The sequence below is a fragment of the Castor canadensis genome, chromosome 11 (genome assembly GCF_047511655.1).
Source record: "Castor canadensis chromosome 11, mCasCan1.hap1v2, whole genome shotgun sequence".
Lineage (NCBI taxonomy): Eukaryota > Metazoa > Chordata > Mammalia > Rodentia > Castoridae > Castor > Castor canadensis.
Genome location: NC_133396.1, coordinates 22,234,529 through 22,260,910, shown reverse-complemented (window position 1 = coordinate 22,260,910; position 26,382 = coordinate 22,234,529). Strand labels below are relative to the sequence as shown.

Genomic DNA, 26,382 nt, shown 5'->3' with positions numbered 1-26,382 from the left:
CAATCAGCCCCTATAGTTAGACACGTAAATTGTATTGCGTTTTTACTGTTCCGTGCTGTGTATGACAGGCATCCCGGGGCTATTTCTGCGCACCTGTAGTGCTTTAGGATAAATTCCTGGAAGGAGAATTGCTGAATCAAAGAGCATTCGCAAGTGTAAACAGCTCTGTTATGTACTGCTAAATTTAGGACTTCCTTTGTAAAAAATCAAGTGTTAAGGCTGGGTATGGCTCAAGCCTATAATCTTGGCCACTCAGAAGGCAGAGATCAGGAGGACTGAGGTTTGAGGCCAGCTTGGGCAAAACAAAGTCTGAGGGACCTCATCTCAACAAATGGCTGGGCATGGTGCTGCGTGCCTGTCCTTCCAGCTATGTGGGGAAGCATAAATAGGAGGATTGGGGTCCAGACCAGCCAAGGCATAAAGCAAAAACCCTGTCTCAAAAATAACCAATGCAAACAAAAATGGGCTGGTGGAGTGACTCAACTGGTAGAGCATCTGCTTAGTAAGCATGAGGCCCTGAGTTCAACCATCAGTACTGCCAAAAAAAGAAAAAAAAGTCAAAATGCTATATAAGTAAAAAGCAATCACTAAGGAGGTACTCGAGAAGAGAAGTAGAAACATAGGAAGGTTGTTTTGGAAACTAATGGATAAAGCGTTGACAGTAGTCTAGCTTTAGATTTGCCATTGACTGACCTGCTGGCTCTTGGGTCTCAATTTCCTCTCCTGGAACTGCTGTCACATGAATGCCTCATCTCAGTGAACTAGGACGGACTGTGCGTAGGCTGTGGCAGGAAAGGTGTTGAGTATGTGCTCATCCTGTAAGTTTCAGCTGCTGCTTTTGAAAGATTTATTATGTGTGCATCCAACAGAAGGAATTGTTTTCCTCTTTGGCTTCTCAAAGTCTTTGTAAAATTTTGTTTCTGTATAGTTATGGTTTTGATTTTGAATATTGGGCTACTTACAACAGAGGCTATCTTATTTGTGTGCTGAAAGAACTTTGCTTAGCATAGGTCTTGGGTATACAGTAGAGACTGAGTGTGGAAGCTAAGAGTAACATCCTGGCCTCCATGTCCCCAGCATATGAAAGCAGAAAGCTAGCTTTCTCCTATGCAACGTTGGCTTTTCCCATTCTGAAGAACTCACTTGTTAGTCTGTTTTCTGTTGCTATAACAGAATACCCCAAACTGGATGATTTATAAAGGAAATAAATTTAGTTAGCTCACAGTTATGGGAACTGAAATTCCAAGGTCAGGCAGCCACATCTGACAAGGGTTTCTGTTGTGTCCTAACAGCAGAAAAGCAGAAGGACAAGCAAGCACATGCAGAGAAAGCAGGACATGAGGGGTGGCCTCTCATAATAACTCTTGTGGTAACTACTGTATTCTGGCACCAGGGCGAAATCATCTACCACCAGAAGAACTGACCTGCCCCCCTCCTCTCCACCCTGAGAGAGGCATTAATTTCTCTTGAGAACCTAATGGCCTCTTACAGGTCCCACCACCTCTCAACACTGTTACAGTGGGGGCCACATTTCAACATGAGTTTCTGAGGGGGCACACCACATTCAAACCATAGCACTCACCGTGTTTCTTCAGTTTAAGGGGTTATTCCAAAGTGTCTCCTATCTCTTCTGATTCCTTTTCTGTTTAGTAACACTGGTTTTCAGTCTTTGGTGTATATAAGAACTTTTGACACTTAAATGAAATACAGATTTCTAGGTTCTCTCTGAAGGGCACTGAATTTAAGGGTTTTTTTGTTTGTTTTTTGGTGGGACTTGGGTTTGAAGTCAGGGCTTTACACTTGCAAAGCAGGCACTCTATCTCTTGAGCCACATCTCTAGTCCATTTTGCTCTGGTTATTTTTGAAGATGGGGTCTCATGAACTGTTTCCCAGACTGACCTGCAGTCCTCTCAATCTTAGCTTCCCAAATAGCTAGGATTACTGCTATCATGAGCCACTGAGGCCAGCTACAGTGAATTTAAATATTGAGCAAAGCTGAGACCCAGCACCAGCACTAGCTAAGCTGTCCCTGGAATTTTAGCTTTGTTAGACAGATTGGCATTCAAGTTCCAAGTCTGTCACTTACCAGCTAGCACAGTGAGAAAGTGACTTTATTACTAAAAGCCTCAGCACTTCTTTCCTAAAAAGAGCGCAAGAATAAAATCTTGCTCATAGAGCTTTCTAAGTGATTGCATGCAAGAACACATTAATGTTTAACCTGATTTAAACATTATGCAGTAAGTACATGAATTGAGCACTACGTGGTATGTCACTGATATGTACAATTTTTATGGTTTCATGTATCAGTTAAATTTGTTTAAAGTAAAAGAAACAATGACAAAAAAGAGAACATATTCCTTTCCCGTATCTAAGGTTCTAACCTTGAACTCTCATAGTTCCTTTCTGCATTTACTATTTATTTTTTAAAATAACACATTTTTTTGGCTTTTAGAGATTAATATGCTCATAGAAAACTGAAAACATAAGAAGCAAAGTGCTAAAAAAAATCATAATTACAGTGTACATTTTTCTAGTTCTTCTATGTGTATACATATATACATAAGTGAGTATGCATGTTAACATGGCTGAGCTCGTATAGTATGTATCATGCTTTCTCACATACCATGAATATTTATTTACTAATGTCCAAATTCCAAAGCTGAGTATTTGCTAACCAAGCATATACTACCAATGAAATCAAAGATATAATTCCTTATCTTTCCTGAGAACAAAAATATCTTAAAGTCAAAATGGCAGCAGGCCTCTGCAGAATACATACTGGCAAATTTAGAGCTATGTACTGCATTCGCTTAATGCCCAATTTAAAATGAGACACCAGTGTTTTTAGACAGATATTAGATCTACACTATGAAAATATTAGTGTAAGTGATGTTTCCATTTAATTGCTTAATTGAATTCATATAGTATGACCAAAAGACATGCACACATGTATCAGGGGTTATAATCAGATTGTGAATGTGGGCATATTTGAATACATCTCTTACTTTGACCTCTTTTCCGCCCCTTCTGTAACATCCCAGTAAGTTGTTATTGACACATATTGCTCAGAGGTGGCTTAAAAATGCCATTTCCAAGATGCCTCTTTTCTATGAATTGTGGCAAAAAGAATTTCCTAATTGTTTAACTCACTAGCTGTGTTTTTATCGTACGTTGTCATCTCAAAACATCTAGAAGCTTAGTATCATGAACTGAGGGCTGATAAAAAGCAGGCACATGACCCCAAAAATTACATCTATAGAAGGATGTTTACAGTTCAAAACTATTTCTAGATACGAAGATATTAGCAAAGAACTTTCTCTTGGCCTTTGTTTTCCCTTCTCCATGCACTCAGTACATAAGCACAGAAATGGTATGTAGATCCAAGACCTTAATAAAGGTTATTCCAGAAGATCAGCCTTCCCAGAAACTATGAAAAAGACATCTAAGGGGTCGTTTTACTACTATTTGCAGTATATATTGGGCACTTACCACCGAGGACTTGTTTACCCTTTACATAGGCAGCAATGCTAAGTAAGTGCAGTTACAGAGCAGTGAGTAGACGATCTGAATATCTAATGAAAACTACATAAAACCCTTCCACCTGCACTTCCTTCCTCTCTCCATCTCCTTTACCACCCAGTGACCAACGATATGCGGATCAAAGAGGTAAAGTGTTATTTTCAAAGACTAGATGCAAAATGACTATGTAACAGTAGCATTGACTAAACTGTAAATATATAACAAAGGCTATTATCCTTATAAACACAAGCATATAGTCAAGAACGCTTCTCACTTATCAGTGTCTGGTTAGTGGACAAGGAACAGCATTTACAGGCTGTTTTCAGAGATAGGCTTTCCTGTGAAGTTTTTAAGCATCAAGATAAGTGTATAGAGGTTTCTGTTCTTTCTTTTCACAAATATTAGCAACTTCTTCATTATGTAGATAAGAAGGTATACAATTCAGACTCCTTTGTCCACTGTATATGCTGTGTGCACAGCAAGGTGAAGTGAAATGCACACAGCATACAGGACAAGGCAAACACTGGCATGGACCTTTTTTCTTCTTATACTTCCTTCTCTTCCTTCCACCTCAGTCCTCAAACACAGATTTGTACCACTGAAATAGAAGACTTAGTAATTCCATTTCTAAAAGGTAGTATTTCATATAAATTTATGAATTCCTTTAATCCATACTTCAGCCATCAGTTCTAGATTGCCTTTGCTGTACATCTCCAGGTACTTTCACCCAATATCCCATAGAATTCTTTCTGAAATGGGTTCTTGAAATGTCACAACTTTTATTATATTTATTAAGCATTTTCCCCATTTCACATAAACTATCCAGTTACCTGTATTTTTTTTGTTGTTTGGTTGTTAGTCATGTTTTCTCCTTTTTTCTTTGCTTTGCATTAATTTGTAAAATCCATTACTGAATACTCCTAAAAAATTTTTTCTGCTTTGTTTTTTGGATCAATTCTCTCTTTTTTCCTCCCACATCTTCCATCAGTTACACCTGAGTTGCAGCAATATTCTCTTTGTTATTTTCTTAGCTTAGCCTTCAGTCTCCTTATTCCTTCCCATCGTAGCAAGAACTCCCTTTCTCCCAAATATGGCATGCACAAAACCTTGTGTTGGAACTGTAGGCATATACCATCATACCTGGCTTAAGAAAGTAATTTCTGAGGAACAGAAGAACATAAACTATTAGAGAGAGTAGAAGTTCTAGGTAAAGGAAAAGAAGGCATGAGTTATCCACTAGAGAAGCAGAGGTTCTACAGAGCAGTAAGTGAAGATCTTAAGGCTAAGGGTCAGAGGGAACAAAGGAGAAGGGAAAAACTGCAAACTTCTGAAATCAATAAGGGTACACATTTGCCAGATGGTGGCAAGGCAGGACCTGCTACAGAAGAAACATAATCTGTGTCATCAAGAGTTGGTGAGATATCGGGCAACGCCCTGTGAGGGAGTGTAAGAGGGTGGGGGTGCAGCAAAGGTTAGTTAGGAGGGTTGCTCCCCACGTCCCACCCTTACTTCTAGACTATCACTGAGAAGATCTATACTGAATCTCACCTGACTAATCTGGATGTAAACCAGTTGGGAGGCAGTCATCTTGTGCAGCTGGTTGGGGTTCTGGGCCTAGGCCATTTTCACTCTATCTTAACAGAACTCAAAGTGCTCTTGATGTTGTAAAGTTGATGGGGCAGCAGCAAGTCTCTACTAGACAAACTGATGTCCAGAGGTTGGATGATCAAAGGCATATCTGCCCAAATGGGTCAGGAGTAGTGGTCTTAGTTTTCTTAAAGATTTTAAAAGTGCACAGATAAGCAAATATAGAGGATAGCCTATTTTAGTTATTTAGTTTTTTGAGACAAGCCCATCTGGCCCCAACATCATCATGTAGCCCAGGCTTGACTTGAACAAGCAATTCTCCTGCCTCAGTGCTGAGATTATAGTGTGCACCACTATGCCTGGCTAAGGATAACCTATTTTAGATGCTGATTAGCCATCTGAAAAAAGCAGAAGTCCCTGCTGTATTTTGAGTTGATGAAAGTTATGCTCCAGGTCCTCATTGCATGACTGAAAAAGATAACTGTTTCTTAGAGTAAATAAACATACTGTATTATTAAAACAGTAAATCAAGTGAACTAAGAAAATATTCTTGACTCTAGTTATAATTAAGTTTTTAAAGAACCAGAAGAGAAGTTGAAATTATAAAAACTTTAACTAAAAGGATCAAATACTAATATTAATTCTTATTGTGTACACGTGCATGCATTTTTAAAAATTAAACATGTGAATCTGATTTGCACAACTGCATAGAGAAGCTTGCAAGACCTGTACCTATGTCCTGACTTGCCATTAGTCTTTCGATAGCCTCCCTCTTTGGCAAACTGTACATTTGTCTGCATTTGAGCTAGAAGCCACTTGGGGCTCCCCTTTAAATGCACTAATCATTCAAAAACCACTGTACATTTCTCTCTGTTTACAGATCATATTGCCTATGAAATTAATTAAACACTCCTATCTTGATGTCAATTTGACAGAAATCACTTCTAGCTTATTGACATACTGTTTGCTATTGTGTAAAATTTGTGTTTGCTATAGTTTTTTCCCCTTTTGAATACTTAAAGATTGACTGACAGTTTTTCCCCAATGCAGCTGGCCTCTGATGACATGTACAGAAAACAGAAAATCCACTGCTTTGTAAAATATAGGAGCTTAGAAAAATATAAATTTATCATTTTTCTGGCTATTTTAAGATTGTTAACAGGAAACATTACTGTTTATTCATTGTGTTACAGAAGTAAGACTGTGTAATTTTTTTATTGAGCATTTAGGAAAAGAAGTTATAGTTTATTAGCTATCTTATAAATATTTTATGTATAATTTTCATGGATAGGGCTGGATATGCTTATTATAGTGGACAAGGCCCTAATCTGTTTAGATGTTTAGATCAGAAACCACTTCAAGCTCTCTCTAGCGCTCATGTTAATGCCTCTTAAAGTTCTGTCCACCAAATTTTGTATGATGATAGTCACCAGATGTCAACACCTGGGGCTCAAACAGTATCCAAATTTTTTGTGTCATTGGAGGATTGCTGATTCAACTAAGAGAGCTAAGAGAGTAGTAAGTAGAAGTAAGGTAAAGAAGAATATAATGTTGATCTCCCTCACACTAAGAGGCAAAAGATGTACTGTGGTACTCTGGCATTGCAAATAACCTTTTGGGTTAAGTGTGCAGAAACAGCCCCAGTTGCTCCCAGTAGAAGCAGGTCATCCAGGTCAGTGCCAGCAGAGCAGGGTGTGTGCTCCCTAAGAAAGGGGCAGGGAAAGAAGGGGAACTTTGGAAAAGAAACAGGCTTATTATGATGAACAGAGGGGAGAGAAGATGGTGGTGCACATGTAAAGCTGGCCATCATTTATTTAGCTTTTATGCATAAGCTACATGTTGACGCCACGTGAGCTTGGAAAGCTTGAGAAATTGGTGGAGTTGACTCCGCCTGAGGCATAAGAGGCAGACAAGACTGACTCTAACAGTTGTCCAGCTGGAATAGCAACTAAAACTACAGAGAATCTTGACTCACTAAAACACTGGTAAAATCTTTGTGAAAATCTTATGGTGTAGCGTATTAACTCTGTTAATTTGGAGCTTGTGGTTTATCAGAGGAAACACAAGTACTATAATTTACAAAGTTCAGTGACAGTAGTGTTAAAATTTTAAGGTGTCAGGGTCACAGTTGGTACTCACAGCAGGAATTTGGTAAGTAAAATAGTCATTTATTTTCCAGCTTCATGGCCATCTAACAGGGATCTATAATTCTTAAATACCATTTGGGAGTCAGGTTTATTTCATCACTCATCTCTAGCAAGATGATAAAATAAGCTAACAGTATATAATAGCCAATATGTATGAGCACTTACTATGTACTAGGAAGCTTGCTAAATGCTTTCTTAATCATCACAAGAACTTTCTTGAGGTAGTTACTGTTATTATTTTCAGCTAGTAAGTGGAAAAATCAGGATTTCAATCCAGAGAAGCTGACTCTAGAGCTCCTCCCCCCTCTCTTTCTTTTGATGGTACTGGGGTTTGAACACAGGGCTTTGCACTTGAAAAGCAGGTGCTCTACCACCTGAGCCATGCCACTAGTCCATTTTGCTCTGGTTTTTTAGAGATGGGGTCTCTCAAACTGTTTGCCCATAATGGCCTTGAACTGGTATCCTCCCAAGTAGCTAGGATTATAGCTCACAGCTACCAGTGCCCCGGCTACAAAGACTTTTTTTTTTTTTTTAGTAGTTTGTGAAAGCTAATTACTTGTCAGAAATTAAGGCATTTAGTAATTTTTAAAATCTCTAAAGATTTCATTTGAGTTACTTCCTGTTTAATCCAGTCAGTCCTCATCTATCATTCACCTGCCTACAAATCATACTTTCAGCTTTGACAAATATCTGTTGTGAAACAATTAAAATGCAGCTTTAAGGTTCCACTTCTAGGAACTCATTAAAAATACTTTATGGCAAGGGGGCTAGGATGAGATGCAAATCAGTCTTATACTAAGTTCTTTACAGAATACAGGCTTACAGTGAGTTTCCAATGTCCTTCACTTAAATCTTACTAAACAATGGTATTACCATTTACTCTGTTTATTTCTTTGGCAACTTTTGTTATTCATGCCTTCAATAGTAGCTATTACTTAGTGATATATTAATAAACATGAATACTCTTCATTATCACTAGCATTTGAATAACAAAATGAGAGCAGTGAGGGCAGCCCTGCTAGAGAGGAGTGACAGGGAGCCAGGCACAGGCTGTCTGTGTCACATGTTCCTCCCAAGTGCAGACTGACTCTGTATCTTTTTTCTCTGTGGGTTGTTGGTGACTTCAGCATCTTTTTTGATTTATTTCCAGCCTCACAGTTTTTTTACCTCTTTGTGTCCATTAAACTTTTCCTTCATGCCATCTCAGCCACCCACTCTATGATCCTATCGAGGTTGCCATCACCAATAACCACACCACTTTTGAGATCTCATCTTTAAGCTTTCTGTTTTCTAACATTCTTCCTTACTTCTAGCATTTCTGCATCCCAGCTCCAGTAAGCTGGATCCTTAGCGCTAAAGTTTCGGGTAGTTTAGCACTTCCCAGCCTTTATGTCCTTTCCCTCTTAGCCCAGCTTAGAGCCCGTGGCCTATCAGGCTTCTCTTCTTTCACAGCTGTGTCAAAGCCTTGGATGGTTCTCACCTCCCTGCCACTCTCTGCCAGTATACTGGCTGCTAAATATGGCTTTAGAAAACACAAAACCATGCTGTCTGATCTCACTTTAAATTTATGAATCATATCTCAAATAGGCTCTCAAGAACCAATATTCTTGGAAATAGCATTTCCTGTTACTCTCTTAAGAGAACCTGGAATCTTTATTTCAGAAGAGAATTTCCTCATCTATCCACATGACGTGAATCATTTGCTGAATAAAAGAAATAATATGCTATCTTAGAACTTCACTTACTCCTGTATTCTACTCTAATTAGAGGGCTACTGACGTAGCTCATTGTAGGCCCTGAGTTTGAGCCCCCAGCACCTATCCACACATACACAAAATTATCAACTTAAATTCTAAGGCCACATATATAAAAAACATAATGTTTTTCACTCCTGCCTGCCTTCTTTTAGTATATTAAGGAATTGTTGGCATGTATGTGCCTTGTCCAAATAAAAAGTACGGGTATTTTTGTGTTTGCGGTGATGAAGATCAAACCCAGGGCCCTGAGCATTCTAGACATGCTCTCTACCACTTATCTACATCCCCACCCTCCAAAGTGGGTATTTTTTAGAAGATGACTAACAGGAGCAGTTAATAAAACAAACAATTAAGTACTTGGACACAAGAAATTAGAAGAAATGCTTTGGGGACTGGAGGTATGGCTCAGGCTGTAGAGCACCTGCTTTGCAAGCATGAAGCTCTTGAGTTCAAACCCCAGTGCCACCAATAAATAAAAAATAAGCAGTTTTAGTTTTTTTAAAAAAGAAATGCTTTGGAACTATATTGGGTTGCACTATGAGCTCACAAAAGTTCTTACCTACAGAGGAAGAAGAAAAGTGGAAGTGTCTTGGATTGAACACAAAAGTTAAAGCTTCAAAATTTGTGAATGTAAAGAACAAAATGTTGAGAACAGACATGTGATAGTTTTTACCTTACACTTTTGACTGAAAAATTAGGTAATAGAATTAAGCTAAATATGTTGACTTCAAATTAAATTAACTTAATTCTGTTATTTACTTCATGCTGCTAACCTTTTAAGGCTCAGTTCTGAAAAGAGATGGTTAAGAAAAATCAAGATTTTTATGTTTGCTTAGATGAAATTTGTATTTATGTAATGAATCAGAATCCACTCCTTATCTAACACTGACTTGTGCTGTAATTACAACAAAGAAGACAGTCCTTCCATGACCTGAATCTCACATGCCGAGTTCACTTACATAATGGCATCTGTCTGCTCTGGCATCTTCCCCGTGTTTTCCCAATGTCCCCCCCATTCTTTCCAAACCATTAACATGTAGTCCACTGTCCCCTTCTCATCCCTTATTTTGTAGATGACCTCGCAAGCGCCTGCTTCCCACACTTCACAGAACCTGAGAGGCATTGCCTCATCTTCCTTCTTCTTCCCTTTACTCATCTTAGAAGAAGAGGCATCCTGACAGGCTGTCTCCCTCAATTCCTCCACTGTATAGCTGGTATTCCTGAAGTGTCATCTCTGGACCTGTCTTTACCTCTTAGCTTCCTTCTAAGTAACAGGAAAGCACCTCAACCCAGAATGCTCTGGCCCTGATCTAAGGCCCCATGGCCTAGTTCTGCGTGAACTTCCTGATTATTAAATGTAGTGGTCTCATTCCAGGAGTCCCTTCAGCATGTGTCCCTATTGTCTCATTCCTCTGCAGTAGTGCATGCCTGTAGTCTTAGCTACTCAGGAGGCTGAGGCAGGAGGATCACATGAGCCCAGGGATTTGAGAATTTGAGGCTAGTCTGGGCAACATGAGACCCTGCCTCAAAAACACAAATAAAACTTTTTGCTTTTTTTTTTTTCCATGTGCCTAGAACAGACATTTAAAAATATTCGGGCAGTAGCTTTGATATCTTTTCTGGGCTTTCAATCTGTATTTGTTTTTTTTTTTTTGGTGGGGGCATGGGACTGGTGTTTGAACTCAGGACTTTGCATTTGCAAAGCAGGCTCTCTAACACTTGAGCCACACCTCCAGTCCATTTTGACTGGTTGTTTTGGAGATGGGGGTCTCTGGAACTATTTGCCCGGGCTGGGCTTCAGCATCTGTCTTCCTAATCTCATCCTCCTGAGTAGCTAGAATTGTAGGCTCATGAGCCACTGTTCCCGGCTTTTTTAACGGACATTAACTGCCCTAATCGCAAGTACCTTATAGCCAAAAAAAGCAGTGATTTCCTCTGCTTTCTAAACTGGCTTCTTTTTCTCTTAACATGTTCTTAGTATCTAAGAGGTTATCATTATTTTTCCTTCAAGTCATCCTTAACTCCTTTCTTTTCTGATTTCTGTTTGGTCTCTAAGCTCTGAGGAATATCTCCTGTATCTTCCTTTCTTTTACTATTATTTTGTATTACTATTACCTCTCTCTACTCCTAGTCTCTTCATTGGATTATTTAGTAGTAGGCTCAGGGGTTTTAAATTTAGATTCCATGGATGTACTTCAATCCCCTCAAGATTGCATGCAAATTTTTGTACATGTACATTTTTCTGGAGAAGTCCATTAGACTCCTCTTCCATGGGAAGCAAAGGGAGAAATTGGCAAGCCTGGTGGGCTCACACCTATAATCCCAGCTATGTGAGAGGTGAAAGTAGGATTGCAATCTGAGGCCAGCCTGGGCAAATCTGAAAAATAATTAAAGCAGAAAAAGGCTGGAGGCATGACTCAAGTAATAGAATGCTTGCTCTGAGTTCAGAATCTGACAATTTAAATAAGTTCCCCAGGTTTCTTTTATACCTTCTCTTTGCTATTTAATTCACTAGTCCAGGGCACTGAGCTTCATGTAGTAAGGAGGCCTATAGGACAGTAAGGGGAAAAAAGAAGCAGCAGTCAGACAATTCTGCAGCCAGGGGTCAGAGGCTTACCAGAATCGGAGCCAAGCTTTACTGTCCTGGAGACGCTCAGGAGAAAGCTGGGCATTTGCAGGGGAGAAGGGTGTCCTCTGGAGGCCTCTGGTCCTGTTTGTTCCTGTGCTCTTAGAGGTCTTGGAGCCATATGACAGCTCAACTGGCAAAAATCCACAGTCAGCTAGTGAGTCTCCAGATAAAGGCAAAGATCATGTCTTCAACTAGCCTTCCACTCTCTGTGTCTGCCTTCTCAAGTCCTTCCTCCACTCTGCCAGCAGAGTTAGCCTTAAACATGTATCTCATCACCTGTGAAGAAAGTTAAAAACTCTCTGGCAAGTTGTCAAGGCCTGCCACAGTTAGGAACCTGCCATTTCTGCTTCCAGGCACTACCCGGTCCCCACCTCCAAGGCTGTAGCCACAGCAGGTCACTGCTGGCTGCCTTGAGAGAATAGCATCTATGTCCATGCCCCTGTGCCTTTGACCCTGTTAGTCTCTCTCTGTATGGTGTCATTTCTTCTCCATTGTCTAACCATGAACCTCTTATTGAGCCTTCTAGGCCTAGATTCAGTGGTAACTCTTCCTCTGTGTCCATCCCTCATTTTCTGCCATCATCCTTGCAGAGTCGGTGTCTCTTGGCTAGATTCCAAAGACATTTCAGACATATCTCTGATATGTCATATTACACTACAGATAACTTAGTTTTATTCCCGTCTTTCCTCCTAAGCCAGGAATTCTCTGCAGATAGAAGCTGCCTTTTTCATATTTGTACCCCTAACACCTACCTTAGTACCTAGTCTAAACAAGAGTTTAATACACTTTTGTTGAATTGAATTAGCTTTTGAGACCCATTCAGAATTAGAGACCAATGGTTATTTAATAAATGAAAAAAGACTATAATAACAGTAATAACAAAATCTCATTTCTACTGCTTATTCAAGTAACTGTTTCCTTTGTGGAAGTGGATTTTGAAAATCTTCACATGTAATACATATTTTTGATGTGTTATTTGAGATCCTGGAAGAATAATTCTACTAATGCAGACTGGAGTTTCTAAGACATCCCCACTGATGTTATATTGAATATGTTCTGCCATTTCAGAGATATATGTGATAAGTCCTATGAACATGCATTTTACTGTTTTCCCTCTCCGTCCCCTGCCACTTTTTCATGGGTCTGGGGTTTAAACTCTGGGTTCTGTACTTACAAAGCAGTCACTCTACTGCTTGAGCCACATATCCAGTCTTTTCTTTTTCTCTTTCATGACAATATTTTGTAAATTATGTAATTCAGACTAAGCATTTTCTATCTATAAAAACAGAATTGCAAAGTTAAGGTTCTAGTATTTATACTATTACATTTTTGCCTGGGGCCAGCCTCTGACTGTGATCCTCCTTAATAGTTGGGATTACTGGTGGGTATAACCACACTCAGCTTATTTGTTGAGAATGGCATCTTGCTAACTTTTTGCCTGGGCAGGCCTCGAACCACTATCCTCATGATCTCTTCCTCCCAAGTAGATGGACTTGCAGGTGTGTACCATGATGCCTAGCCCTGTCTTTGAAAAAAAATATGTGTGTGTGTGTGAGAAATAGGAATCTAGGTTATCTCTAATAATTAATGGCATGAGGTAACTCTTGAGAACAGTGAGGATCTGGATAATTAATAAGGAAACTGGAGAAGAGCTGACAAAGACAAGTAAAGGGATGTGTGATCATTGGAAAGCAGTAAGAGAATAGACCAGCACTTGGATGGTGTGAAACCAGGGTGGAGGCATGTCAGGCCGCACAGTAGTGTAATTTTATCTGACTGTGCTCTGTGCAGTGTGTAGGTGCAACAGAGCCACATTGTGTTCAGGGCTCCTGGGACATCTAAAACAAGAAGTATAAGAATCCTTCCGAGAAAGTGTAGCTTAATGTAGAAGAAATATGGTTAAGAAGTTGGTAATCTTGGAGATGGTGAGAAAGCCAAGAAACTGGAGATGAGAATAAGGCCTCATCTTTGTAGACACTCAGCAAATCTTCCTTTTCTCCTTGTTGACTCTCCTTTCCTTGTGCCTGTTTCACCACCACCACCTGCCTCTACCATGGTTTGTGCATATGAACAGTTTGAAATCATGATGGTAGCAGTTGGTATGGAGGAAAGATCAGGATCCAGGTTCCAAAGTCCTCACCCAGTGTGTTCCAGACACTTGAATGATGGTGGTGCTTGGTGGTGTTGACCTTGAGAAACGCAAGGCTTACTTGCTTGAGGGATAAGCCGTGGATCTCAGGACAGGGATTTACTCTGTGATAAGAAGGGTTGTGACATCAAGGATTTCCTGTAAGTTCCCTTCTCCCTACAGGCTTAACCATAAGCACGGAGCTCATTGCTTTCAAGGATTTTAAAGGGAGTCTTTTCTTGACATGAAGATACATGTAAGGGTGGACACAGTGGCTCACACCCACAGTTATTCTTGAGGTGGAGTTTGGGAAGATCATATTTCAAGACCAGCCCAGGCAAAAAGTGGTCAAGACCCCATCTCAACAAAAAAGCTGTTTGTGGTGGTTCTTGCCTGTCATCCCAGCTACTTGGGAGGTATAGGTGAGAAGATGGCTGTCCAGGCTAACCTGGGCAAAAAACATGAGACTCTACCTTAAAAATAACTGAATCAAAAAGAATTGGGGGTGGGTCAAGTGGTAGAGTATCTACCTTGCAATCACAAATCCTTGAGTTCAAACCCCAGTACTAAAAGAACAATAACAACAACAACAAAAACAAAAAAGACTTAAGAACCATAGTGGCAACCCAAAGGGTATTCTTCGTCTGAATCTGAAGTTCTAGCATAGTTGATTATATCTCGTGACTTACTCTTTACTTGAGCTGTCAAATGTATTGTCATACTTTTTCTTAATGATACTGTTTTTAAGGCTTTCATTTCAAATAAGGACAAAGTGTTTTTTATGGAAACATTCTGTGTGTCTCCAGAGACTTTTTTTCATCCATAGTTATCAGTGTAACACTAAAACCTAATGATCCAGTCTTTCAGAGTACTTTATTCAGTATAGTGTAAAGAGAAGCTTACCAGTAAGCAGCCATGTGCCTTAACTGTGAAACTGCTATGTAGGTGTGGGTCCCTACAGAGGAGTAAACAGAAGCTGCAGGTCATCTTAAGAATGCTGTAAATATCCAGGCAGAGTTTGCTAGAGAAGCCCCGGAGAGTCTGTCATCAGTCTTGCTGTGTTGGATTGTTAACAGCACCTTTAAGGCATTTAGCATTGTTTGTCTAGAAAATAAGTGAATGCTACTTTTGAAATTTCATTGTCATCTGAGTTGCTCTAAAGAAGCACACATGTGCCTCACTTGACATAAGTCACATGAAATAAGACATTCATCTTTTTCCACAAAGTCTGTGACATCTACCTGGACCCTGTGGATTCCTCTGTATCCATTCAACTCAGACATGCTTGCCTGTTTTTCAAGTGCTTGTATTGGCAGGTAGACTTGTTATCCTATGACTAAGATAGAATTTCCATAGCCTACTGTATCATAATAGATTTGTTTTCAGTTAAATTTGCCCTAAAACAGACTTTCCCCCTGATGTTAAAGGATACTGAAAGCAAGTAGTATTTTCTAATTAGATACTTAGAGGAAAGAGACCTTTTTAGAGTTAAAGGTGTTTGTTCTGGTTTGGGCATGGTAGTTCATACCTCTAATCCCAGCTACTCAGGAGGTGATTAGGAAGATTATGATCCTCCCTTTTTTCCAGCCCTGAAAAACCCCATCTCAATCAAGAAGCCAAGGGCTGGAGGTATGGCTCAAGCAGTAGAGCACCTGCTCTGCAAGCACAAAGCCCTGAGTTCAAACCCCAGTCCCCCCAAACACAACAACCACAAAAAGAAGCCAGGTGTGGTACTGCATACATACACATCTGTGATTCCAACTTCATGAGAGGCTGTAGGTAGGAGGATTTCTGTCTGAGACTGGCCTCAGGGGAAAACTTAAGACCCTGCCTGATCACGTTTAGAAGATACCTCAGATTATAATCATTGCTGTGTATGCAATTTTATTTACCAGTGCTGTGTGCGTAACAGACAAGCTCATATAAGAAATATCTAGTCCTAGATATTTAGAATTGCTTGATGTATTTAAAAGTAGTAATATATGTAAATAGCTTTTGAAAACTTGGGAGATACTGTGTTTGGAAATGGAGTTGTAAAACCACCTCTGAACAATGAAAAAAAAAAAAAAAAGACCCTGCCTGAAATATAACTGAAGTAAAAAAGGCTGGAGCTTTGCTCCAGCAGAAGTGTGCCTGTCTAGTAAGTGCAAGGTTATAACTTCAAACTCCAGTATCATCATCTTAAAAAAAAAAAAAAAAAGTATTTGGTGCAAAGCCCTGACTGAGTTCAAGCCCTAGTCTCACAGAGAGAGAGAGAGAGAGAGAAAGGTTTGTTTAAATATTCTTTTCTAAAATCTGTAGCTGGCAGCTTTTTTTCCTTCAAACGTTAGTACTCTGGATTTTCTGTTTTTTTTTTTTTTAAGCAGTTCATTTGTTCACAGAATGTGGATATTAATATATGTAAATAGCATCATTGCATTTTTCCTAAAGTGCATATGAAGAAGAAAGAAAGCTTTCTTTGGATGTCTTGTGTGGATTTAGTTAGCTCTCTTTTCCTTTTCAGGTTGTAAGCATGTTAAAGGCATCCTGTTATACGGGCCCCCAGGCTGTGGTAAGACTCTCTTGGCTCGACAGATTGGCAAGATGTTGAATGCGAGAGAGCCCAAAGTGGTCAATGGGCCAGAGATACTTAACAAATATGTTGGAGAGTCAGAGGCTAACATCCGAAAACTTTTTGCTGATGCTGAAGAGGAGCAAAGGAGGGTAATGTGAAAAAAAGGACAACTTAGTAAAAATTTGTGATCACTTACATGATGAATGAAACAGAGATATGGAGGCAGACTTATTGTGATCTATATTTTGAAAACAAAACTTGCAGTTAAAATTTCCTTGGTGTCTAGTTATGTATGATGCTGCTGCAGAGATTATGTAGAATTTTTCCGATGTGTGATGTCATTACCCACATGTCATAATACAGAGGGAGATGATTATACAAACTATAGTTTTTGCAAAAACAGATCATGAATGTATTTTCAAGAGGCACTTTTATACCATTTTGCTCCAAAAACTTTAACTCATTTATTGTTTGGAAAGGGAGGAAATTAAATCCATGAATAGATTTACAGAATTTTACACACACATGCACATACACACACACATGCACGTAAGGTGGTCTGAATGAAGAAAGCTAGCTTACTTACACTAACTCAGCTCAGTTGTAGAATGGCAGCATTGAGTTGTCAGAGCTCAAAGGAATGTTCCATTTGGGTCTTAGAAAAAAATAATTAAAAAATCAGACCACTGTGTACAATAATGGTTAGTTTTATGTGTCACCTTGACTGTGCTACAGGGTACCCACATATTTGGTCAGCCATTCTGGGTGTATCTGTGAGCATGTTTCTGGATGAAACTAACTTCTGAAGTAGGAGGCTGAGTAAACAGATTGATGCCCCCTCATGTGGGCAGGCCTCATCCAATCACTTGTTTCTCAACATAAATAATGGAAACAAGTCCATTGAATCCCCATTTTAAGGGCCTGAAAGAAAATAACTTGGTATTTAAAAAAATTTTTGAGGTGTTATGTTTCTGAGTCAGGTTTATATGTGTTCATAAATCTATTACTCATTTTAATACTTGTATGATATTCCATTTCCTACTGAGGAATAGTCACAATCTTTCTCCTCTGTTGATTTTTTTTTTTTTTTTTGCTACATTCTGGCCAAGAATATTGTTATAATGCTATTTATTTAACTGTTGCATTGTTCTTCTAAGTTAATTTTATCATTCTTCTATTTTCTTATTATTTTAATCATCTTTAAACACAGTTGAGAAAAATTGGTAATAACATAATTTCAAGGATTGACATAGCATAAATATCTTAAATTTATAAGAAGATCCAGTGGACTCATATGGTTACTGGAGATAAATTGAGTTTCACTCTGTTTTCTAAAATATATTTTTCCTTTTGTTCTTTGGAAGACTTATTTTCTAAAAAGTCACGAGATACCACTCTAAAACTAGTTTATACTGCTCAAAAAAAAGCTAAAAAACTTACATTGAGTCTAATGTACCTTGATGATTATACACTAGGCATGGGTGAGTTAAAATACCATATAGAGAAGCATTTCATAAAGTCTCAGTTGTAATGGTTTCCACATGGCTGCCTGGGTACCTTTGGTACTGTTTTAAACTGGCAGACAGTTTAAATATGACACACTACTAATGATGACATTGAGAGAATTTCTAGGTAGATATTAATCTTAGCCAACCTTTTCAGCTATACCTTTCTCAATCTTTACATCCAGAAATGGCTTAGTATTTCAGGCTAATGATCCCATGGAGAGTAAATGTGTGTTACATAATAAAGAAAAACATCCCCTCTGTGATCTGGACAGTTTAGGCTGACAGAGATGAACACTTCCATATAGGTCAAACTAGTTAAATATAGAAGAGCCACTTTCAAAGGCTGTTTCCAGGAGCTCAACAGCATCAGCTCTGTTTCTGTGAGGAAAGACTGCAGATGGTGACAACAAAGCTGGGAGCCAATGAATTGAAGAGGGTTGCATTGTGGAAATTTAAATCCTTTGGTAAACGGTTTATTGATGATCTGGCTACATTAATCTGTAAACATCAATCTTGACATCCTTTCTTACCTGATTCCTCATTTATTGCAATAAGAATTTGCCTTTATTTAACTAACACCTGTAAAAATCGATGTTATTGTACTAACTAGGTGGGGGAAGGGAACTGATGACAGCGCACAAGATTAGTATGGTTCAGAAAAGGTCAGAATTGTACTGAAGTATGTTTAGGACAGATTGTCCCTGTGATCATTTAATCAAGCACAGTGCTCTTATTGTCTCTGGCATCCTTGTCCACATAGGTAATTTCTGAGGTTGGACTGAGAAGGAAGTTGTGATTCCAGCAATGACATAGGACACACTGACAGCAAAAATCATACTTTATGGCAACTTTTTGTTTCTTTCTGTATCAGACAGACAACCTTGAATAAAAATAATGTGAAATCCCACAATTTCTCAGACACAATTATACTCTTTTACCTAGAAGTGCTTTGGCAAAACTAAGCATGTAGTTCCAATTTCTCATTCCCAGTCTTCTCTACAGATGGACGGTTGGTTTTTTGTTTGTTTTTTAAGAAGCAAGCTATCATTTATCATTAGATATCTCTTCAGTAAACATAGTGATATTGAGAAATGAAATTGACTTTTTCAGACTTTAATTTTTAAAATATTTGTGGAAGGAGAACAATTTGTAAGTAATGTTCAGAAAAAAATAAAATCTAGTTAAATTTTAGAAACTTTGATAGACATATGACTATCATCTCACTTAGAATTGCATTGAAGAATGAATAGCACCCTAGTTATGAACAATAGAATGTGTTACAATGTATTTTATCTGTTTATATGTTGTTATTATTATGCAGTGAAACTGACTGATTTCTCTTCTGGTGTTTAGTTTTATGAATTTTGACGTATGTATAAATTTATGGAATCATCACAGTCAGGATGCAATGTTAGTATTTCTTAATCTAATTTAGAGATTTAATCTAATTTTAATCAAAGCTTGAATTTCTTTGTTTCTAATTGGTAGAGGTTGTTTTTTTTTCTGATAGAATGATTCTGATGTTCACTTAGCAGTAGATGTGGTTGAAAATAGTTTCAAGATAGTTATAAAAAGGAAGAATAATGCGTGGTGGGGGAAGAGATTGCTTAACCTACTGCTATAAAGTTACAGAGATAACCCAAGGAACAGTATCGATGGGCTGGTGGGAATCTAATATACATAAAAATCCAAAGTCTGGTAGAGATGGCATTTTAATCAATAAAGAAGGAAGGATTAGATAGTCAACAGAGCTGGTCAGTTAAATATTTGAAGAAGAATTAGTTGAATTCTTACCTTACTTGTATAATACACAAAAACATCAAATAAAGAATTATATGTAATGAAAAAATATTAAAGAGAAGAAAATGTAGAGGGACCATCAGTGTCTATAATGGGGAAGGATTTTAAGGATAAAAGTAACAGAAAACATTGGAGGGGGGGTGGCACGCATAGATCAAATGATAGAGTGCTTGCCTAGGAAGCTTGAGGCCCTGAGTCAAAAAACTCCAGTACTACCAAAAAAGAAAACAAGTAAAAAGGTAACATTGTAAAAGCAAAAACTAATAATAGTGGCTGTTTAAATAGTAAAACCCAATAAAACATACCTTCTACTTATCAAAAATATGCTGTAAATTATATTAAGACAAATGGCATACCAGGATAAAATATTCACCAAAAATATTTTCTTAATAAAGAAAGCAATTTTGTAAGTCAATAATAAAAACCTTTAAATTCCAACAGGAAAATATATAGAAAACATGTCAAATAATAAGAGAAAATTAGTAATGCTTTAAAAATAAAATTTACAAAACATGCCAGTCTCTTCAGTAATTAGACAGATGTGATTTAAGAACAGAAAGATCAGTCCCTAGCACTGCAAAAAGTAAACTGAACCAAACTAAACACAGATGCTATTGTTCATTTATCAAATTGAGAATTACTTGTTAAATGTTTTGAATATTCATTACTTGTAAGGAGATAACAAAATAGGCACCATCCTGTATTGTGTTGAGGTTATAAATTGACAAAAGCCCTTCTGGAAAAGTCTTTAACATCCTATTTCAAGGCCCTTAACCTGTTCAGCACACCTTTTAACCTACTAGTCACCTTCAAGTAGTAATCATATATACTGTCAAGATTTTAAGTATAGAAATGTTCATCATAGTAACTTATATAATAGTAAAAACTACAAGAAATAAAGATCTAACAGAAAGGAATTACTGTGGAGTAGGGGAGTTAAAGGATAAAAGCAGTCACAATAAATACTCATTATGTAGTTATAGGAAATGAGTTAAGATAATAACTGGACTGTAAAAAGGAGGATACAAAGTATTACATAACATTTTAACAATTAGGTTTTTTGATCTTTTTTTTTTTTACAATTAGGTGATTTTGATCTTTTTTTTTTTGAACCCAGGACATCCAGCTTACCAGGCAAGGGCTCTTCCCCACCTTGCCTCTACTGGCTTCAAACTTTGATCCTCCTGCCTCCACCTCCCGAGTACCTGGGTTTTTAGGTGTTTGCCACCATGCCCGGCTTGATTATGATCTCTTTATTTTTTTTAATATTTTTCCAAATTCTCTGTGTTTTCTGATGTATTTTGCAATTTGCAATGAGAAACAGAAAAAAAACTATTTGAAATTTTTCTCAAAGAGCAGTTAATGTTCAAGAGAATACAAAGCACAGTGAGTGCCCAGTTTTTAATTAAAATAAATTTAAAATATAGAAATAAATCTGTAGGATGTTAATAGAATTTATCTTTAGGTGATATAAATTTAAAAACTTTATTTCTATTTTTTTTTTTTTACAACTTTTGCTCAGGTAACATCTACTTTTATAATAAAGTAAAAAATTTTTAAGCTTCTTATTAAAAAAAAGAAAAGATTGTTTAACAGATTTAATGAAATTGAACCATCCCCAATCCTCAATCACACTGTGTTCATCATTTAATTTGTATTATTCATATATTTTCATATTTAGGTTATGTTTATTCTTACTGCTTTGTTAATCCCTAATGTTTTTGTGTCAACAACAACAACAAAAAAGATAGAGCTGGGCATGGTGGTGTATATATATCATCCTAGCTCCTCAGGAGGCAGCAGTAAAAGGCTCACAGTTTGAGGTAGGCCCCTGCAGGAGCATGAAACCTTTTCTGCTAAACAAACTAAAGGCGGAAGTACTGGGAGCTCAAATGATAAAGCATTTGCCTAGCAAGCATGAGGCCTGAGTTCATTCCCCAGTATTGCCAAAAAAAAAAAAAAGGAAAGATAGTTAACAACAATTAATCAATTAATCATATATTTTAAAGTAGCTATTAGAGAAAATTTTGGATGTTCTTCAAATGAGTAAATGGTAAGTGTGAGGTGATAGATATGCCAGATACCCTGATCTGATCATTACACATTGAAACATGTATTGAAATATCCACTGTATCCCGTTACAGTTATTATGTGTTATTATGTGTCAATTAAACAGTTATTATGTGTCAATTAAAATTTTTAAGAAAAAAACTTCTAGTGTTCTTCCTTCCCCCTTTGACCCTTCACTGCAGGCTTAATTGCTTGAAAATGAATTGTTAGAAGGCCCACGTTAATTTAACTTAATGAATTATAAACATTCAAAAGTATTTGCATGTATTAAAGTTTCAAAATATATAAACTAATCTTTTAATGGTGACTTTTTAAATTATTGTGCTGGGTGGGGGTACATTGGAGTATTTACAAAGGTTCTTATAATGTATCAAATATATCATACTTGAATTCATCTGACTGTTTCAATACTAAAATCACTATGCAGAAGAAATAGCATGCCCTTTCCATGTTCTTTTTATAAACTATGCCTCTGTTCTCACTTTATTCTTAGAAATCATCTGTTTTCATGTGTTATTAGTGAACTGAGTCATATTTAGTTCCTTTACCCATTTGCCCCATTTGCAGCCACCATCTGGGTGTAAGTAATCTTTAGCTATAAGGTAAACATTAAGCCTGCTGCTTCTGGGACTATCTTTTTACCAAAACTCAAGGGAAAATGGAAGGAAGTTGCCTCTTGCTGACTTAATAGATCTGATAAATATGAGTTCTTTCAAGTAGTGAGATAAGATGTGTATAAATTTATATTCACTTATTATTCACTTTCTACATATATACCAGTATGTAATGTATATTTTTGTTTTTTTACTTTAAATATGAGGTCCTAGGCTGTGTTTTCAGTTTGCAGAATTCTGAGAATGCTATTCCAACACCTTTGAGAGGGAAACAACCATGATTAAATTGCACTTGCTGTGTTTATTAGTCAAAGTGGAGTGAAGTCAACCTGTTGAAAGATTTTTTTTGCTTTTTTAGTTTGTTTAATAACTAATTGAAATTATGACCTTTAAAAATAATTTCTTCTCTTAATAGCTTGGTGCTAACAGTGGTTTGCACATCATCATCTTTGATGAAATTGATGCCATCTGCAAGCAGAGAGGGAGCATGGCTGGTAGCACAGGAGTTCATGACACTGTTGTCAACCAGTTGCTGTCCAAAATTGATGGCGTAGAGCAGCTGAACAACATCCTCGTCATTGGTGTGTACTTTTGTTTTAAAAAGTCTTGTTCTTACGAAATGTTATCATTCGCTGGTAAATGGATGGAATTGGAGAACATCATTCTGAGTGAGGTTAGCCTGGCCCAAAAGACCAAAAATCGTATGTTCTCCCTCATATGTGGACATTAGATCAAGGGCAAACACAACAAGGGGATTGGACTTTGAGCACATGATAAAAGCGAGAGCACACAAGGAAGGGGTGAGGATAGGTAAGACACCTAAAAAACTAGCTAGCATTTGTTGCCCTTAACGCAGAGAAACTAAAGCAGATACCTTAAAGCAACTGAGGCCAATAGGAAAAGGGGAACAGGTACTAGAGAAAAGGTTAGATCAAAAAGAATTAACCTAGAAGGTAACACCCACGCACAGGAAATCAATGTGAGTCAACTCCCTGTATAGCTATCCTTATCTCAACCAGCAAAAACCCTTGTTCCTTCCTATTATAGCTTATACTCTCTCTACAACAAAATTAGAGTTAAGGGCAAAATAGTTTCTGCTGGGTATTGGCGGGGAGAGAGGGAGGGGGCGGAGTGGGTGGTAAGGGAGGGGGTGGGGGCAGGGGGGAGAAATGAACCAAGCCTTGTATGCACATATGAATAATAAAAGAAAAATGAAAAAATAAAAATAAATAAATAAATAAAAAGTCTTGTTCTTAAAAGACATTGGACACATGAAGGCATCTAATGTTTTGCTGATGTCTCCAAATTAGAATCAAGTAAAATTGAAGAATGACTGTGTTAATGCCTATGTTTAATAAGGAAAATAAAAGGTTGGTTTCAGCTACTTGTGGGTTTAAGCTTATAGTTCACCACTGGTGAAAAAGGCAGCATATTACGATGCAGTGGGTTTTAGCTGCTTTATAGTAGACCTCCCAACACCTTTAGAAGGGCTCCAGAGAGGGAGCTTTAGATCTCAAGTTGGTAGGTATATCATCCTCCTTAACTCTTTCATGTACTGAGCTTCTGCTTAAGGGGAGTTTTGGGGTGGGGGAGCCTACTGTTTTATGAAAGTTGAAACCACTGGCCTACAAAAAAAGAAGGGACTTTGGATTTGAGAGAGATCGATTTCACATTGCCCCTCTCCCTTTGACAGGTTACTTGCTGTCTCTGAACCTTAAATTTTCTTTTTAAACATTGAAAGTTTTCATTACAGAGTCTCCTGGTATTTTCATTAGAACTGATCAGGAACAAATGCTGGTTTTGTTTTAGAATAATTTGGTTTTCTATTTGATTTTATAAAAATGTCCTCTTAGCTCATTAGGGAAATTACTATTTTTACATATACAGAAGGGACATTTTATATTATTTTTGAAGTCTGATCATTTGTTTGTTGTTTTGGTTAACACCTATATTCAGGAATGACAAACAGACCAGATCTGATAGATGAGGCTCTCCTTCGACCTGGAAGACTGGAAGTTAAAATGGAGATCGGTAAGCTGATGTGTGTTTGTGTCTGTATGCATACTATTTTGTGTGGCATCTAGAGTTTATAACAGGAATAGTGTCATATAATTTAATGTTTACTAGAAGATGTTTACATGTTTGAGTACCTACAAGAAAAACATTAGGATTATAATAATCTCCTCTGGTGGGCTCTTGAGACTAGGAAAATGTTTTTTTTATTTTTAATTTTATCAGGCTTGCCAGATGAGAAAGGTCGATTACAGATCCTTCACATCCATACGGCAAGGATGAGAGGGCATCAGTTACTCTCTGCAGATGTGGACATTAAAGAACTGGCTGTGGAAACCAAGAATTTCAGTGGTGCCGAACTGGAGGGTCTGGTGCGAGCTGCACAGTCCACTGCTATGAACAGACATATAAAAGTAAGAAAATCAGCTAATTAGGCACTTGCAGCCCTCTAAATCCATGCTGCCCTTGTTTCTCTTTCCTTTCTAGCACTCCAAAGCTATGGGAACACTGACTTTTAGTGGAGAAGAAAGATAGACTAAGAATGAGTTGTCCACTGCTCAATCTTCTGAGTAGCGGGAAGGACAATGGTAACATCTGCCAGAGGATGACCACTGAATCAACTGCCTTGGGTTACTACCATCTGACACAGATATGTGAAGTGAAGACTTTAAAGAAATTATTTTCAGTCTTTGTATTAAGTTGTAATAAGTCATAGGAAGCTGGGTATTCTCTACTAGAATTTTGGGGGCTGCTTCATGTAGCAAATACACTGACCACTTGCTACTTTTGAGGTATTCGGCTGGAGATGCAAGGGTGATAAATCTTCTCTCAAGGGCTTCAGAGTCAGGGAATGCTTGCAAATTAGTACAATAATTGTTTAGATGCTGTGGTAGAAATATGCACTGGGATGCTTTTATTTTGATAAATAAAGTGCTTTTGAGGCGTCTTTCTCTTCTCCAGGTTTTAGTTATTACCTGTAAATAAATGACTCCCAGATTTATATCATCCCCTGAAAGTATGTCTCCCACTTTTCAGATTTATAATAAATATCCCTACTTGGATGTTTTCGCTGGTTTCACATTTAATATTCTAAAACCAAATCCACTGTCTTTTTTTACTACTTGTAGCTCCTGTTTCCATATTTATCCCACTTTCTCATCCTTTAAACTTGAGGATTTTCTCTGACTCCTATCACTCTACGTCTTACACCAGGTCATTTGCCAGTCTTGTCAGGTCAGTCTTGGAGCAGTGTCTCAGCTTTCATTGCCACCATCCACCTTCTCTTTGACTGACCTTGCCAGTTCAGATAATTCTGCCTTCATGACTGCCTGTTGTCTGCAGTGCAAAGTACAGACTTCTTAGCCTGATTTTTAAGGTCTCCTGGATCTGACTGTACCTGGCATTTGCAAGTATGTCCCCAACTATTCTTCATACACTTCATCCAAACTGAAATGCTCACCAATTATCAGATGTTAATTAATTTTCCAGTCTCTCTGCTTTTGCTTTTTTTTTTTTTGCTTTGTTGAAATTCTACACTCTTTGTTTACCTGTCTTTTCATTACCTGGATCATATTCTACCCTTTACTCAAACCTTTTCTGACTCTCCCTTTCAAGAATAATATATTGTATTTATTGAATTAACAATATATCATTTATTGATTCCTCTAGTTGACCTTGACTCAAACTAGGTTTATTTGAACCTACTATGTGCCATACACTGTACAAGGAGTTAATGCTACAACTGTGAAGAAGTAAATCCCCTACTATTGAGCAGCTCACAATCTAATCCTCCACGTGCAGGAATAGAAAGTGTGTGCAAAGTAAGGCATTGAAGAGGTATAAGGTGTGGTCAACTTGTGGGGTGAGAGAAACCTTCTGAGAGGAAACTTATGGGTAAATATGAGTAGTTCTTGGTGGGTAGAAGGAACAACATATGCAAAGGAAGAGGGACATAAATAGCATGATGTGTTAGATTAATTTACTATTGCTTCAGCATGGAAGTTAGTGGGGGGTGCTAGAGGAGAGACATTGTTGGGGTAATTCAGGAGACTAAATG

At 37.8% G+C, this 26,382-nt stretch overlaps 1 protein-coding gene across 2 annotated transcripts in view; it reads left to right on the top strand.

The window, feature by feature from the left end:
- Nsf (N-ethylmaleimide sensitive factor, vesicle fusing ATPase) overlaps positions 1-26,382 on the top strand; it is a 139,516-nt gene that overhangs the window by 60,863 nt on the left and 52,271 nt on the right. For both annotated transcript variants that reach the window (XM_074045812.1, XM_074045811.1), the window contains exons 9-12: positions 16,271-16,470; positions 22,729-22,894; positions 24,270-24,344; positions 24,552-24,739. In XM_074045812.1, coding sequence (XP_073901913.1) covers positions 16,271-16,470; positions 22,729-22,894; positions 24,270-24,344; positions 24,552-24,739 — 629 coding nt within the window. The remainder of the gene's footprint in view (positions 1-16,270; positions 16,471-22,728; positions 22,895-24,269; positions 24,345-24,551; positions 24,740-26,382) is intronic.